Below are 17,934 nucleotides of genomic sequence, written 5' to 3' on the forward strand. Positions count from 1 at the left end.
ACTTTCAAAGAGCATTAAACTGAATTAAAAGAGCCAGAATTGTTTATTTACCACACCAATTTGGACAATCAAGCAAAGCAGAATTTTTAGCACAAATGTTTAATTTGTTTTGTGTATATTGTGATCACATCATTTTGACTCTGAATAAGGTTTTAGCTCCTAATTTTGCATTCTTCCTTTAGGCTTAATTTAAATAGGCATTTTAGAAACTAATTTGTAAGTAAAATAAATAGGAGAATTAAATGTTTCATCAACCAGGTTCTTTGGCTGTTATAATATTCTGAATTTGAGAATTTATTCTGTGACTCTCAGTGAGTCACTCAACTCTTCTATATCAAAATATATTACAAATGTTTTAAAATCTTGTGTTTATAAAATGCGCCACAACCTTTGTATATTCTGCAGCTGCCACCTAGAACCTTTGAAGAGTAAAACCCAGCTATGTTTGCATATAACGTGGTTACTGCTATAGCAGGTTTGAAAATGACAATTATGCTTTATAAAGATTATATGTTTTATCTTTTTAATCTTATTTTTATAATTAAATTTCTAGTTTCTGGGGTGATTAAAATGGTTAGAATTTTTTTAAGGAAGTTATAAAGCTTTATCTAAAAATGTAATACTGTAATACAAAACTGTCTAGATTATATTAGGCTTACATTTTTGATTACTCCAGCTTTTTACATTAAGACAGTTATATTTTTAAATATATTTATACTCTCAATAAAAAAGTTCTTATCCAGCAACTTTTCATCACTGCAAAGACTATTAAACATTTTGATGGGCTGTAGATGATACATGTGTGTGTAACATTACTTACATCTTTAAAGTACAGAACAGTCTTTTGGACTCTGTGGGAGAGGGAGAGGGTGGGGAGATTTGGGAGAATGGCATTGAAATATGTATAATATCATGTATGAAACGAGTCGCCAGTCCAGGTTGGATGCACGATACTGGATGCTTGGGGCTGGTGCACTGGGATGACCCAGAGGGATGGTATGGGGAGGGAGGAGGGAGGAGGGTTCAGGATGGGGAACACATGTATACCTGTGGCAGCTTCATTTTGATATATAGCAAAACCAATACAATATTGTAAAGTTAAATAAAAATTTAAAAAATAAAATAAAATACGTAGGCTAAAGAGGAAAAACCCACACCATTTTCCTTTTCCCACCATGTACAGAGCGACAGCAACCCATGGTGGTAATTTGCATTCCAAGCAAATATATCAGAGAAATCTTCTTTAAACAGGTTGAATAAATTGACTAGAAAATTTAAAAAAATAAAAATGTATTTAGTTATAAAATTAAAAAAAATAAAGTAAATAAATACAGCCACTTATGGAACTAAAAACAAATAAAAAGAAACAATATAGATACCTAAGGAATTCGGCAAACAAATTTCTGAAATACTCTGTCTAAAAAATATGGTATAGAAGCTTTAGTTTATCACTTCTCAGTTAGCTGGCAAGAGTCTCAAATAACATATAGGAAGAGATACCTTATGACTTGAGAATTTAATTACCATAAAATTTTCATTTATATTCACTCTTGGAGTATAATTACATTACCATTAAAAATAATCCTGATTTCATTAATTTAATTTAAAAGATCCTTTATATTAGTAATGCATAATTATACAGATACAGGCTTATTGTGAATGTAATGATACAAATTTCATTACCTTATTTTACTTTGTAGAAATTATATATGCCTAATATTTTAATTTCTCACAAATAATAAAGTAGTCTTGACTGAAAATTCAAATAGAACCTTTTGGTCAGTATTTCTGGCTTAATGTTCTTTTTTTAAGGAAAAAAGGAAATGAAGAAAACTGGAACCATTTTAAGTAGAGACTATTTTCTATTTTGGCTAAAATATGAGAGATGGGATTCACTCTACCTCAGAAAGCAGTAAGTCAATGATGTGGAAGACCATGCAGAGTGGGAACTTGGCAGTGAAAAGAGTGAGAAACCACTGGGATGCGTACATATGAGCTTCTAGGTTCAGATCAGAAAAATGGTTGTGCAGGTCCGGTAACTGCTCCTGAAAGTCAAAGTGGAAAATTGAGGGGGAGGAACACTTGAGGATGCTCTATTTTCTGCCACAGCTGTGATTTATGACGAGCTGGCTATGATGACTCTCAATTTACTACAATATTCACTGAATTTTATGTAACTACACAGAAGTGATGACAGGACATGAGAACTGGGGATGTGACCAAGGACAAGACAGACTTGTTATGAACAAATAACAAAGATCAGCTCTTGCTCACTTGACTCTTCCTGTTTCTTGGGAAACGCCTGCAATGAGAGAACACCTGCAGTCTAGTGAGTACTGTGACTGCACGGTCAAGTCACAGCATTTCTGTTCAGGGTTCACGCCTAACTAGCCAGGAAAACAATGCACCTTTTCTTTGAAGACCATTGAATATCAATGTCATTTAGGTTGTATGGTATTACTTCAGTACATTATGGTACTGAAGCCCAAAAGATAATCATACTTTTAACAATCTAGTTTCAACATATTAAGAATGATTAAGGATAGAAAATGTAGTAGTATATCATGTATGAAACGGGATGTCTCCTAAAAAGAAAAGCTTTATGCTAGGTCTTTCCCCTCCAAAGTATACAAGTAAATGCTTTTAAAAAGCATGAAAGGCAAAGTAAAAAGTATTAGCATAGCTATTCCAATAACTGAAAGACAAAGGCAAAGATACATAAAAGCTGACTTTAGTTTTCTTTTCATATACAAGACGCTTTTTGAAAAACACCCCTATGTGCCCATTAGGTATTTTTAATGGGGTATTGAAGAGTCATTAACAAACAAAAAGTGCTAACAGAAAATGTGTTTGGTTTCTTCATAATACCATGAGCTAGCTATTCATTTATCAAGTGCTTTTATTTGACTCTCAAAACTCTAAAGAATAATTGATCTTTGATAAAAAATATGAACTTTTGTAAATGAAAGGTGAAACAGTGAAGAACACCAAACATTTACTTGGAAGAATTAAATTTCTGTAAAACAGCCTATTGCTCTTACTGTCCATAGATAAGCAGATTCTTCCACACGGTCTTTTCCCCCTCAGTGCCCATGTGTCGTTGGTGCTTACAGTTCTTTTTGACATCCTCCTCCCCCTTTATTTCTTCTTCACAGTTAAGCTCTTATACCTTTCTGCATTCCCTTCTCTCAATAAAGCTGTCCTTAACCTCAGGGCAAACTCTCTGCCTTCCTCCTGTTCAGTCTGACTTTGGCTTCTCTTCCCCTTTAGACAACTAGGGATCTGACAGCTCATGTCCATTAACTCCTATCAGTAGCCTCTACCGCCACATCCCACTAATCTTCCTCCCAGCCACTTTACTTCCCCCAACTATGGAATCAATTCATTTATGTATTTTCTTCACATTTCTCTTGGGTTCCCAATACTTCATACAGAGAAAGCCATATAAACATGCTTCATGGAGTCATTACAAATTTAAGATTTATTGTACAACCTCAGCTTCCCTGGTGGCTCAGACAGTAAAGTGTCTGCCTACAATATAAGAGACCCAGGTTCAATCCCTGGGTCTGGAAGATCTCCTGGAGAAGGAAATGGCAACCCACTCCAGTACTCTTGCCTTGAAAATCCCATGGATGGAGGAGCCAGGTAGGCTACAATCCATAGGGTTGCAAAGAGTCGGACACAACTGAGTGATTTCACTTTCTTTCGTACAACCTCAGGTAAAATTTGAAAGCTACTCAGTAATTCCTTTAACAGCACCAGACAACAATTTTGCTCTTGCTCACAATCTATTTTATGATATATATATAAAAGAATACCTATTTCTCATACATATAATCATATAAATTATGAAATAGTAACACATTGTTTGAGATCTGGAAATTACAGAGAAAAACATTTAAAATATGTGCTTATATTACAATATTTTATGTGGTTTTTAATTTGATCAATATCTATCTCTTTAAAGTGTTCCTTACTTCTAAACCTAAATATAGTACTGGTGCTAGGAGACACTGAGAAAAATATTAGGTATTTCAGTTTTTATTATGAAAATATCATTTCTTTACAAATAATACTGGGAACCCTCTTCATTAACTTAACTCACCATATTCACGCTTAGAAGTTTCTTAATGTTGAATATTTAAATGGAAGACTTTTTTATAAAAATAGTTTATAAACGATCAAATAATTAAATATTTTATGATATTAAGACCACTGTAGACATTGGTCAAAATCAAATCCATTTACATTTCCTGTAACTTTCCACTAGATTTTCATAAACCATTATTATTTAATTTTAGAATTTTTCTGTAACTTAGCAAATCCCTTAGTGATAAAAGTTCCTAGTATTTATTTACCTGCATGAGTCTCTCCAACTGATAGAATTTGCAGTGAAGATCTTCAAAGTTGTTTTTGTAGAGGTCTCGTAAACCATAGTCATACATGATTTTCACCAAAACACAGAATGCTTGTTCTTCTGGCATCTACAGGAAAACATACACATATAGAACATGACTGAATGTGCATGTGACCAGAATGTCAGAAACATTCCCGCATGTTATTAGACCCCTGGATCAGTGGTTTAAGGTCACTTGGGAATGAAATTCTTCAGAGCCAGCATTCTGCAGAGACATAGGTAAAATATATGCTCCAAGTTTTGAGCTCCCTCATTTGAGATGAATTTCCCTCTTTTGTTAATTTTAATCATCCTTTCATTTACTCATTAAACCATCTTAAAAATAAGTAATACAGTCAGATGATATCCAAAAAATCAAAACAGTGTAAAAGTATATGAAGGTTAAAAAAAAGTCCCACTCCTCTCTATCCTTATAACCACTAACCCCTGTATCTGCCTCCCACCTCTTCTGCATAATCCCAAAATTACTCTTAATAATTTCTTGTGTATCCTGTCAATTTATTTATGCAAATAAAAGAATTGTACTTATTTTATTTTCCCTTTCCTACATAAAAGATAGCATTCTAAATACACTGCTGTGTATATTTGCTTTCCGCTCTCAATAATGTTCCCAAAAGAGGGATTGCTGGGCCAAAGGATAGAAAGTTTTTATTTTTGATAGGTAGTATGATATTGTCCTCCCAGAATTTTCTTGATGTTGCTTATTTTTCTCTCTATAAAAAACATTTTTCAGCTGTTTCAGAAGCTTATGAGCTTCTTTCATTAAGATTTAAATGACAAAATTTGATATACCTTTCCAGAGATATTTTTATCTTAACAGAATAAAGTCTAAAATCAAAAAAACAGATCTCTAAATTATAGTATAAAGCTGAAAGAATTTAGAGAGGGACATATTCAATATTCTAGAATCTGTACCAAGCAAACAGAAAAAGTTGTCCTTACTCAAGGTTGTAGGATGTACCTATTATGTAAACATTTAGTTTAAATGTCATTTCTTTCAAAGTCTGACCTTGGCTGTTTATGGTATCTGACACATCTGTTAGACTAACTTCCTGCCTGTATAACTGAATCAAGTAGGGTTCTATTCACCCACTTAGAAATGGAACTGTTTATCGGAGTCCCTACACAAATGGGCCACTTCTGTTTTCTACTATAAACCATGAAATATGTGAGTTAGTTAAAATCTCCTAAAGTTAAATAATTACAGTTAGCTCTTGTCATTTTGCTTCTCTAAATATTTGCGTATATCTTTTTTTATCTATGAGTTGGGGGCTTGGCTTTGACCCCAGCTGTTCAAATCAGCAGACACCTTTCAGTTTATTTGCAGTTATCTGGAAGGTAAGCACACTATATTTTCTACCCCTTTACCAATTCTGCACTGAAGCTTCAGTTGACACTAACGTGCACATATACAGTCACAGTACTTCTCTTATTACCACATTCTAAGCCTCTTCGTCTTCTCTCAGATCTCTACTAAAATGGCTATACAAAAAAGCTGCAAGTAAGATAACTGTAACCAGCCCTGGAGAAATTAATTCACTTAATCTCTCCTTCTTTCTGAGTGATGGTTAGCTGAATATTTTACCATCTGCTATCTCATCTTATTTCCTTGAATGTGGTACAACCATTAAAGCAAATGTTTAAATGCCCTTCAGCATCCATATATGCAATCTCTGAACATATGAGATCATGCACTGTTCTAGGCCCTGGATATAGAGGCGAAAGTAGAGTGTTGTCCCAAAGGACGAGGAAATAGGCAAATCAACTTGAGTTTGATATAGACACAGAAGTTCTGGAGTAGGGGAGGCTGGATGTGTGGAAAGAGGAGTTAGATGCCACTACAGTTACAGTGCAAATAGAGGGATGGCTGAGTATGAGCTAGATCAGAATAAACTATTCACAAAAATGACAAGAGACGTAAATTTCTACTGTGCTTTTAGGTATGGAGCTTAAGGTCATTCATATTCATTCATTCCATACTCATTCTGTCTTCCTCTATCCCTGAAAGCACCTCTGTCTTTTATCTCTTGGCCCCCTTTCCCCTCTCTCTCCTCCACCTTCCCCATGTAACTGTCCCTCTCACACATACATATCAACTTTGAACTTGATCCCTAAAAAGAAATCCTTAATAACCTTTATTAAAACAAAAAAATCTGGATTTGTTGGGAGGTTGGATAGCCTTGGAGTTAGTATCCTTCAGGTCTAGCTTCAGCAATACAGTGAAGGTTTTGATTTTCAGTTACTTCATGGGTCACATGAAAGTCATAGACTAAACCTATAAAATATCAGTCCAGCTGGGGTAGAATCAATACTGACTATCTGTGAAGACTAAGGTCAGATATAATAAGCTCTTATGGGATCTCAGATACTGCCTTATCATGAAACTGACTCAATATGAATCCCTGTGAAAACAGAAAAGGCTCGCTAACAAAATGAGTAAGAAAGTAATGGGAAATATGTATAAGCCTTTGGAAAGTGGAAATTCAACTTCTCTTTATAGTTTAAAGATGAAATGGGATCTGTTTAGCATCTTCAATTAAAGCTTCCCTTGGTATTTCTCTCTCTTCAATTAATACATTCATTATTAAAGCAGAAAGTAGGGTATGCACTCAAAATTTAGTAAAAATCTCAAAGATGTAAAAAATGAGAATACCTAATAATGTATAAAATATAGCTAAACAACAAATACTCATGGACATTTACACCACAGAGAAAAAAGGAAGTTCACACATAGACTTATAATGGTATTTTGCTTTTGAAGGGTAAGACAATGTATGTTCATGAAATATATGTCAGTAAAATGTCAACAACAGGGAGTGAAGGCTGAGATGAGATTTGATGATACTGTAAAACATAAGATACATGATAAAAATATATTTTGTTAATAATAAACAATAATTACTTATAGCCACTAGTGGCTTCATGATGGCAGGAAAACAACAATAAATTAAAATTTTGCAATGTAAATAAATATAATATTAAAAATTCTAATAATAAGTTGGGAGATAGGAACCTAGCATTAGCAATGGCTGGATTTTACCAAAACTCATCAAATATAGAAAATATAAATAAATTGGAGTTGAGAAGCACATCATTACATGTCATTTCCATCAGACAAAACAGACAATAAACAGACTCAAGAGTCTAAGCAACAGTAGAATATGGCAAAATAATTATTAATTCATTTCCAGTCTTTACAACTTTTCTGTTTTTAATGTTATATAATGTAAGTTTATATCATTAAATTTTCCCCAGTTTTATTGAGATGTAATTGATGTACAAGAGCGTGTAAGTTTAAGATGCACAAAATTATGGGTTTTTCTGATTTATATATTTCTACATATATATAAATGTGTGTATAATTATATCCATATCACCTCACATAGATATTATTTTTGTTTTTTATTGTGAGAATTTTGAGTTTTTTTGTGGTGAGCAATTTTCAAATATGTAATATTGTTAAGTGTATTTACCATGCTGTACCTTACATCCCGTGAACTTATTAATCTAGTGACTGGAAGTTTATACCCTTTCACCATACTCACCCATTTCTTCCATCCCCCACACCTGGCAACTACCTACCTACTCTGTTTTTGTAACTTCTCTTTTTAAAAAAAAAGTTTCTGCATGTAAGTGACAGCAAACATGTCGTTCTCTGACTGACTTATTTCACTTAGCATAAAGCCCTCAAGATTCATTCATATTGTCACAATGAAAGGATTTCCTTTTTATGGCTGAATACTGTTCTACTCTATGTGTATACCATAGTCTCTCTTATCTACCCATCACACAGTAGACACTTCAGTTCAGTTCAGTTCAGTCACTCAGTCGTGTCTGACTCTTTGCGACCCCATGAATCGCAGCACGCCAGGCCTCCCTGTCCATCACCAACTCCCGGAGTTCACTCAAACTCACGTTCCTCGAGTCGGTGATGCCACCCAGCCATCTCATCTCTGTCTCTATGTCTTCACTATTGTAACTAATGCTGCAATGAATGTGGTGTGAAGGTATCTTTATGAGTTTGTTTCTTTGTTTCCTTTGGATAAATACTCAGAAGTATAATCACTGGATCACATGTTAGTTCTATTTTTCACTTTGTGAGCAACCTCCCTTCTGTTTCCCACAGGGCCTGAACCAGTTCCCAGTCTCACCCACAGGGCACAAGGGAAACATTTTCTCCATATTCGCACCAACACTTATTAACTGTTGTGTTTCTGATGACAGCTAGCACTGTGGTTTGATTTGCACTTCATTAATGCTTAACATAAAGAGTCTGCCTGCAATGTGGGAGACCTGGGTTTAACCCCTGGGTTGGAAAGATCCCCTGGAGAAGGAAATGGCAATTCATTCTAGCATTCTTGCCTGGAAAAATCCCATGGACAAAGGAGCTTGGTAGGCTACAGTCCATGGGGTTGCAAAGAGTCAAGACACAACTGAGCAATTTTCACATACACATACATAACGATTAATGATGTTGAGCACCTTTTCATGTATAGGATGGCCACCTGTATGTCCAGAGGAAAAGTTTCCAACCTATCACCAGTGAGTATGATGTCAGCTGTTGGCTTATCACATACAGCCTTCATTATGTTTAGGTACATGTCTTCTATATCCATTATGTAGAGAGATCTTCTCATGAACGGATGTTGAATTTTCTCAAATGCTTTTCTTCACCTATTGAAATAATCATATGATTTTTATCTTTCACTCTACTAATGTGACACATAACTTTTATGATTTCCATTTGTTGACCTATCCTTGCATCAGTTCAGTTCAGTTCAGTCGCTCAGTCGTGTCCGACTCTTTGCGACCCCATGGACTGCAGCACGCCAGGCCTCCCTGGCCATCACCAACTCCCAGAGTTTACTCAAACTCATGTCCATTCAGTTGGTGATGCCATCCAACCATCTCATCCTCTGCCGTCCCCTTCTCCTCTGGCCCTCAATCTTTTCCAGCATCGGGGTCTTTTCTAATGAGTCAGTTCTTCACACCAGATGGCCAAAGTACTGGAGTTTCAGCTTCAGCATCAGTCCTTCCAATGAATATTCAGGACTCATTTCCTTTAGGATGGACTAGTTGGATCTCCTTGCAGTCCAAGGGACCCTCAAGAGTCTTCTCCAACACTACAGTTCAAAGGCATCAATTCTTCAACACTCAACTTTCTTTATAGTCCAACTCTCACATCCATACATGACTACTGGAAAAACCAAGGCTTTGACTAGATGGACCTTTGTTGGCAAAGTAATGTCTCTGCTTTTTAATATGCTGTGTAGGTTGGTCATAGATTTTCTTTCAAGGAGCAAGGGTTTTTTAATTTCATGGCTGCAGTCACCATCTGCAGTGACTTTGGAACCCCAAAAAATAAAGTCTGTCACTGTTTCCATTGTTTCCCCATTGATTCACCATAAAGTGATGGGACCAGATGCCATGATTATAGTTTCCTGAATTTTGAGTTTTAAGACAACTGTTTCACTCTCCTCTTTCACTTTCATCAAGAGGCTTTAAAGTTCCTCTTCACTTTCTGCCGTAAGGGTGGTGTTACCTGCATATCTGAGGTTATTGATATTTCTCCCAGCAATCTTGATTCCAGCTTGTGCTTCATCCAGCCCAGCATTTCTCATGATGTATTCTGCAGTAAGTTAAATAAGCAGGGTAACAATACACAGCCTTGACATACTCCTTTCCCTATTCAGAACCAGTCTGTTTTTTCATGTCCAGTTCTAACTGCTGCTTCCTGACCTGCATACAGATTTCGCAAGACACAGGTCAGGTGGTCTGGTATTTCCATCTCTTTAAGAATTTTCCAGAGTTTGTTGTGATAGACATAGTTTAAAGCTTTGGCATGGTCAATAAAGCAGAAGTAGATGTTTTTCTGGAACTCTCTTGCTTTTTCCATGATCCCCATTTGAACATGGTATATGATCCTTTTAATGTTTTGTTCAATTCAGTTTGCTGGTATATTGTTGAGAATTTCTGAACTATATTTATTAGGGATATTGGCTTATAGTTTTCTTGTAGTAACCTTCTCTGGTTTTGATATTAAAGTAAAGCTTGCCTTCTTAAAATGAATTTGAGAGTTTTTTCTCCTCTCCAATTTTTTGGGAAGAGTTTGAGAAGGATTCGTACTAATTCTTTAAATGTTTGGTTTTAATGTTTGGTGGTATGCAGCTAAAATCATCTGGTCCTGGGGTTTTCTTTGTTGAGGAAGTTTTGATTCCTGATTCAGTCTCCTTACTTGCTGCTGATCTATTCAGACTTTCTATTCTTGAGTCTTGCGTAATGCTAGAAATTTATTCATTTTTTTCCTAGGCTATCCAATTTGTTGGTGTATTGCTTTTCAAAGTAGTCTCTTGTTATCCTTTATATTTCTGTAGTATCAGTTGTAATGTCCCCTGGTTTTTAATAATCTCATTTATTTGTGTTCCCTTGATTAATTTAGCTAAAGCTATGTAATTTTGTTTATCCTTATCTCTTTTGAACATTTTTAACTTAAAGTCTATTTTGTATGATATAAGCATAGCTACCTCTACTTTCTTTTGGTTACCATTTGTTTAAAATACTTTAATTCTATCCCTTCACTCTCAGTCTATGTGTATCCTTAAGGCTAAAGTGAGTCTCTTTGGGCAGCATATTATTGGATCCTGCCTTTTTTTTCTTCTTTTTCCAATCAGCCACTCCATGTCTTTTGGGATAATTTATTCATTTTCATTTAAATTAATACTAATAGATAAGGATTCATTATTAACATTTTGTTAACTGTATTTCTCTTTGTGAATTCTTTGACTCTTGCTTCTGCTCTTGCAGTCTTTCTTTGTGTTTGCTGACTCTTTGTAATAGCATGCTTTGATTTTTTGTGACTCTACTGTTGGTTTTGCTTTATGGTTAATATGAGCCTTATATAAAATATAACATCCTATTTTAAGTTGATAACAACTTAACTTTGAAAGCGTAAAGAAACTTCATACTTACTGTTTCTTCTCACTTCACATTTTATTGATGTCATAATTTACATCCTTTTTTTAAAATATGTGATAAAAATTACTATAGTTATGGTATTTGTTTTATACTTTTTAAAAAGAGCTGTAAGTGAATTATCTTCTACCAGTATACATGAGAGAATCTGACTCTGACTACGTATTCATCATTGTTGTTGCTCAGTCACTAAGTTATGTCCGACTCTGTGACCCCATGGACTGCAGCACGCCATACTTCCTTGTCCTTCACTATCTCCCAGAGTTTGCTCAAATTCATGTCCACTGAGTCGGTGATGCTATCTAACCATCTCATTCTCTCCCACCCTCTCCTCCTTTTGCCTTCAATCTTTCCCAGCATCAGGGTCTTTTCCAGGGAGTAGGCTCTTTGTATCAGGTGGCCAAAGTATTGGAGCTTGAGCTTCAGCATCAGTCCTTTCAACGGATATTCAGGGTATTTATCATTACAAGTGAATTTTACAATTCATGTTTTTATGATGTTAAATCAGCATCCCTTTATTTCAGCTTGATGATGCCCTTTAATTTTTCTGAAAGGCAGGACTAGTGATGCGGAACTCACTCCACTTTTGTTTGTTGGGGAACACATTTATCTCTATTTCATTTACAAAGTTCAGCTTTGCCAAGCCTAGTATTCTTGGTTGATATTTTTTTCCTTTCACTATGTTGAATATATCATCTCACACTTCCTTGGCCTCCAGTGTTTCTGCTGAGAGACTAAACAGACTTATAATAAGTCTGGATAAACCCCTTCTTCGGGTGGGGCTGCTGGCTGTGCACCATGGTCAAAATGGCCACTAGCTGGGCTTTGTAATCGCCTCTGGATGGGCACGGTCACAGACTATGTTCCTTGGCAGGGTGGCACCAGTGGTTAGACTGGCTGGGCTCCATAGCTTGATGGTACTAAAGGCCAGGCTTTGAGGCTGCCCAGAATGACCCTTCGGGCTTCCTGTTTATACAGTGGGACAGGCTGTGTCCAACAGTTGGGCGAGGTTGCTGACTTCGCTCTCTCTCTGAGCAGGGCTGTAAGATGCAATCGGCAGCTTGCTCTGTTTCTCTGGCCAAACTTCCTAGACGATCAGGACTGGAGCCTAAACCAGCAATTGTATGGGGCCTGTGAATTTGCTTCCCTGCCTGGCCAGAGCAGTAGAACAAGCTCCATGGCCAGTATAGCTCATTGACTGGTGATCTACATCAAACAGACTGCCAACCAGTATCTCTGACCAGATGAGGTCACTGGCTTGGCTCTACACATGGACAGAGCTATGGGCTGGGAAATCTCATTGAATGCCACTGAAAGCAGTAATGTGGGCTGCAAAGACCCTCTTCTCTGTCACTATCTGATTTCTTCTGGTCAAGCCCTGCCAATTCCCCTAGTGATCTCTATTAGGTAGAGCAAAGCAGCCCTCCTAGAAAGCATCTTGCAACACTGGGGGAGCTGGATTTCCACCTTGGGTTCTCACTTTGGGATGCTGTAAGGATAAAGCTAGTGGTAAAAAATGTTCCTGCCAATTCAGGAGACACAAGAAACAAAGGTTTGATCCCTGGGTGTGGAAGATCCCCTGGAGGAGGGTATGGCAACCCACTCCAGTATTCTTGCATGGAGAATCTCACGGACAGAGGAGCCTAGCAGACTACAGTCCATAAGATCGCATAGAGTCAGACACGACTGAAGCAACCTAGCATGCATGCAAGGATAAAGGAGATGTATGTGAGGGACAACATAGGCATGCGGTAGGGGACCAAGGAGGGGTCTTTCCCTCCTTGAACACAGAAACTTTGTCTTACACATCAACAACTATCATAGTGCTTTTATAGGTAGGTACACACAAGAATTAAAATGAAATGGGTAAAACTTTTTATCCAGGTAAAATTACAAAAGTAAATTTCTTTTCTTTTTTTTAATATGTATAATCTCATTTAACTCACTCATCAGTCTTACTATGCAGGAGATATTTACTACTCCCATTGTAGAGGTAAGGTATAAAGGTATAAAGCTAGGGTAGGTTAAGGTTAAGTCACTTCATTCGTGTCCAACTCTGTGCAACCCCATAGACGGCAGCCCACCAGGCTCCCCCGTCCCTGGGATTCTCCAGGCAAGAATACTGGAGTGGGTTGCCATTTCCTTCTCCAATGCATGAAAGTGAAAAGTGAAAGTGAAGTCGCTCAGTCATGTCCGACTCTTCGCGACCTCATGGACTGCAGCCCACCAGGCTCCTCCGTCCATGGGATTTTCCAGGCAAGAGTAACCAAAAGGTCTTTATAATTTGGCAGCAACTGAAAGCTACTACAGGTTTTAGAGAGTAGTTTTTTAAACGTTGAGAAAATAGAGGCAGGGGTCTCTTGAATAATCTGGATAAAGGTATATGAAGCTAAAAGAGATTAAATCAATAGAAAGGAAATTACTACTAAAGTGCTTTCTACTGTTAAAATGGTTTCCAGAAATATATGCTCTCACAAAGGAAGTGGCAAAATGTGTTTCTTTTCATATAAATAAGAGCACTTCTTATGTATCACTGGGAAGAATGATCCATGAAAAGAATGCCCCCTTTCTGTTCCTCACCCTTTTTTTAACAAAAACAGTTAGAGCCTACAGTGTCCAGGCTCCCCTAGGAATTAAGGCACACAAGCTCAGGGTAATGTCTGGGTTGGGGTTTATTATACAGCACAGCTGTGTCTTTGAAATGTTACTTTCTTTTAAGGCTGATCATATATGGCACTTGGAACATAAAATCTCTGTTATTCACTTTAGCTGATGAGATCATTTCTAACTTCGTCTTAATTCCAAAGCTCTTTGTGGCATGTAGTAATTTCTATGCCCCTACTAACTGCTGGATTCAGATGACTTAGGTTCAAATACCAATTCTAGTTGTGACCTTGGGCATGCTACCTCCCCAGGTGTCAAATTCCTCTTCTGTAAAGCAGGGATCGTGACCATCTACTTCGTTCTGAGGACTGAATGAGATAGATGTATAGCTCTTAGACCTTCCCCGATATATAAGTGACACATGAAAATTAACCACTATTATTGTGCACTCAGCCCCTTGCGAATGTAAAAACCTGCACGTACCCTCAGGTATGCATATTTATATCCCATGATGAGCAAGAGGGGCTCCCCTTGTGGGTCAGCTGGTAAAGAATCCACCTGCAATTCGGGAGACCTAGATTCCATTCCTAGGTTGGGAAGATCCCCTGGAGAAGGAAACGGCTACCCACTCCAGTATTCTGGCCTGGAGAATTCCAAGGACTGTATAGTCCATGGGGTCACAAAGAGTTGGACATGACTGAGCGACTTTCACTCTCACTCACTAAACTGCTGGGTACTGCTGTAACTTTGTATCCCCCAAAGCTCTTAGCACAGAGAGCTAAATAAATCCCAAGTAGTTGATATTTATTTAAGATAATTTTAATAAAACTGAATAAATCTGCCTTTATCAATGAAGGCATGTCACTCACACAGGGCAATCAGTTGGCAACTGTGAAGGTAAAAGTCAGCAAAAATGTAGAAAAGGATCAGTGTGAAAGTCGAAGCAGATCAGATCAGATCAGATCAGTGGCTCAGTTGTGTCCAACCCTTTGCAACCCCATGAATCGCAGCACGCCAGGCCTCCCTGTCCATCACCAACTCCCAGAGTTCACCCAGACTCATGTCCATCGAGTCAGTGATGCCATCCAGCCATCTCATCCACTGTTGTCCCCTTCTCCTCCTGCCCCCAATCCCTCCCAGCATCACAGTCTTTTCCAATGAGTCAACTCTTCACATGAGGTGGCCAAAGTACTGGAGTTTCAGCTTCAGCATCATTCCTTCCAAAGAAATCCCAGGGCTGATCTCCTTCAGAATGGACTGGTTGGATCTCCTTGCAGTCCAAGGGACTCTCAAGAGTCTTCTCCAACACCACAGTTCAAAAGCATCAATTCTTCAGTGCTCAGCCTTCTTCACAGTCCAACTCTCACATCCATACACGACCACAGGAAAAACCATAGCCTTGACTAGATGAACCTTTGTTGGCAAAGTAATGTCTCTGCTTTTGAATATGCTATCTAGGTTGGTCATAACTTTTCTTCCAAGGAGTAAGCGTCTTTTAATTTCATGGCTGCAGTCACCATCTGTAGTGATTTTGGAGCCCTGAAAAATAAAGTCTGACACTGTTTCCACTGTTTCCCCATCTATTTCCCATGAAGTGGTGGGACCAGATGCCATGATCTTCGTTTTCTGAATGTTGAGCTTTAAGCCAACTTTTTCATTCTCCGCTTTCACTTTCATCAAGAGGCTTTTGAGTTCCTCTTCACTTTCTGCCATAAGGGTGGTATCATCTGCATATCTGAGGTTATTGATATTTCTCCCGGCAATCTTGATTCCAGCTTGTGTTTCTTCCAGTCCAGCGTTTCTCATGATGCACTCTGCATATAGGTTAAATAAACAGGGTGACAATATACAGCCTTGATGAACTCCTTTTCCTATTTGGAACCAGTCTGTTGTTCCATGTCCAGTTCTAATTGTTGCTTCCTAACCTGCATACAAATTTCTCAAGAGGCAGATCAGGTGGTCTGGTATTCCCATCTCTTTCAGAATTTTCCACAGTTGATTGTGATACACACAGTCAAAAGCTTTGGCATAGTCAATAAAGCAGAAATAGATGCTTTTCTGGAACTCTCTTGCGTTTTCTATGATCTAGCGGATGTTGGCTATTTGATCTCTGGCTCCTCTGCCTTTTCTAAAACCAGCTTGAACATCAGGAAGTTCACGGTTCACATATTGCTGAAGCCTGGCTTGGAGAATTTTGAGCACTACTTTACTAGCGTGTGAGATGAGTGCAATTCTGCGGTAGTTTGAGCATTCTTTGGCATTGCCTTTCTTTGGGATTGGAATGAAAACTGACCTTTTCCAGTCCTGTGGCCACTGCTGAGTTTTCCAAATTTGCTGGCATATTGAGGGCAGCACTTTCACAGCATCATCTTTCAGGATTTGGAATAGCTCAACTGGAATTCCATCACCTCCACTAGCTTTGTTCGTAGTGATGCTTTCTAAGGCCCACTTGACTTCACATTCCAGGATGTCTGGCTCTAGGTGTGATCACTGGATCACACCATCGTGATTATCTGGGTCGTGAAGATCTTTTTTGTACAGTTCTTCTGTGTATTCTTGCCATCTCTTCTTAATATCTTCTGCTTCTGTTAGGTCCATACCATTTCTGTCCTTTATTGAGCCCATCTTTGCATGAAATGTTCCTTTGGTATCTCTGATTTTCTTGAAGAGATCCCTAGTCTTTTCCATTCTGTTGTTTTCCTCTATTTCTTTGCACTGATCGCTGAAGAAGGCTTTCTTATCTCTTCTTGCTATTCTTTGGAACTCTGCACTCAGATGTTTGTATCTTTCCTTTTCTCCTTTGCTTTGCGCTTCTCTTCTTTTCACAGCTATTTGTAAGGCCTCCCCAGACAGCCATTTTGCTTTTTTGCATTTCTTTTCTATGGGAATGGTCTTGATCCCTGTCTCCTCTACAATGTCATGAACCTCAATCCATAGTTCATCAGGCACTCTATTTATCAGATCTAGGCCCTTAAATCTATTTCTCACTTCCACTGTATAATCATAAGGGATTTGATTTAGGTCATACATGAATGGTTTAGTGGTTTTCCCTACTTTCTTCAATTTAAGTCTGAATTTGGCAAGAAGGAGTTCATGGTCTGAGCCACAGTCAGCTCCTGGTCTTGTTTTTGCTGACTGTATAGAGCTTCTCCATCTTTGGCTGCAAAGAATATAATCAATCTGATTTCGGTGTTGACCATCTGGTGATGTCCATGTGCAGAGTCTTCTCTTGTGTTGTTAGAAGAGGGTGTTTGTTATGACCAGTGCATTTTCTTGGCAAAACTCTATTACCTTTGCCCTGCTTCATTCCATATTCCAAGGCCAAATTTGCCTGTTACTCCAGGTGTTTCTTGACTTCCTACTTTTGCATTCCAGTCCCCTATAATGAAAAGGACATATTTTTTGGGTGTTAGTTCTAAAAGGTCTTGTAGGTCTTCATAGGACCGTTCAACTTCAGCTTCTTCAGCATTACTGGCTGGGGCACAGACTTGGATTACTGTGATATTGAATGGTTTGCCTTGGAAATGAACAGATATCATTCTGTCGTTTTTGAGATTGCATCCAAGTACTGCATTTAGGACTCTTTTGTGGACCATGATGGCCACTCCATTTCTTCTGAGGGATTCCTGCCCACAGTAGTAGATATAATGGTCATCTGAGTTAAATTCACCCATTCCAGTCCATTTCAGTTCGCTGATTCCTAGAATGTCGACATTCACTCTTGCCATCTCTTGTTTGACCACTTCCCATTTGCCTTGATTCATGGACCTGACATTCCAGGTTCCTACGAAATACTGCTCTTTACAGCATCGGACCTTGCTTCTATCACCAGTCACATCCACAGCTGGGTATTGTTTTTGCTTTGGCTCCATCCCTTCATTCTTTCTGGAGTTATTTCTCCATTGATCTCCAGTAGCATATTGGGCACCTTCTGACCTGGG

At 38.0% G+C, this 17,934-nt stretch overlaps 1 protein-coding gene across 2 annotated transcripts in view; it reads right to left on the reverse strand.

Annotated features, from left to right (window-relative positions):
- The window catches only part of RABGAP1L (RAB GTPase activating protein 1 like), a 737,668-nt gene that overhangs the window by 255,622 nt on the left and 464,112 nt on the right, over window positions 1-17,934 (reverse strand). For both annotated transcript variants that reach the window (XM_070384895.1, XM_070384896.1), the window contains exons 16-17: window positions 4,359-4,484; window positions 1,902-2,045 (exon numbers count right to left, since the gene is read on the reverse strand). In XM_070384895.1, coding sequence (XP_070240996.1) covers window positions 1,902-2,045; window positions 4,359-4,484 — 270 coding nt within the window. The remainder of the gene's footprint in view (window positions 1-1,901; window positions 2,046-4,358; window positions 4,485-17,934) is intronic.

Source organism: Bos mutus, chromosome 16 (assembly GCF_027580195.1).
Source record: "Bos mutus isolate GX-2022 chromosome 16, NWIPB_WYAK_1.1, whole genome shotgun sequence".
Taxonomy (NCBI): domain Eukaryota; kingdom Metazoa; phylum Chordata; class Mammalia; order Artiodactyla; family Bovidae; genus Bos; species Bos mutus.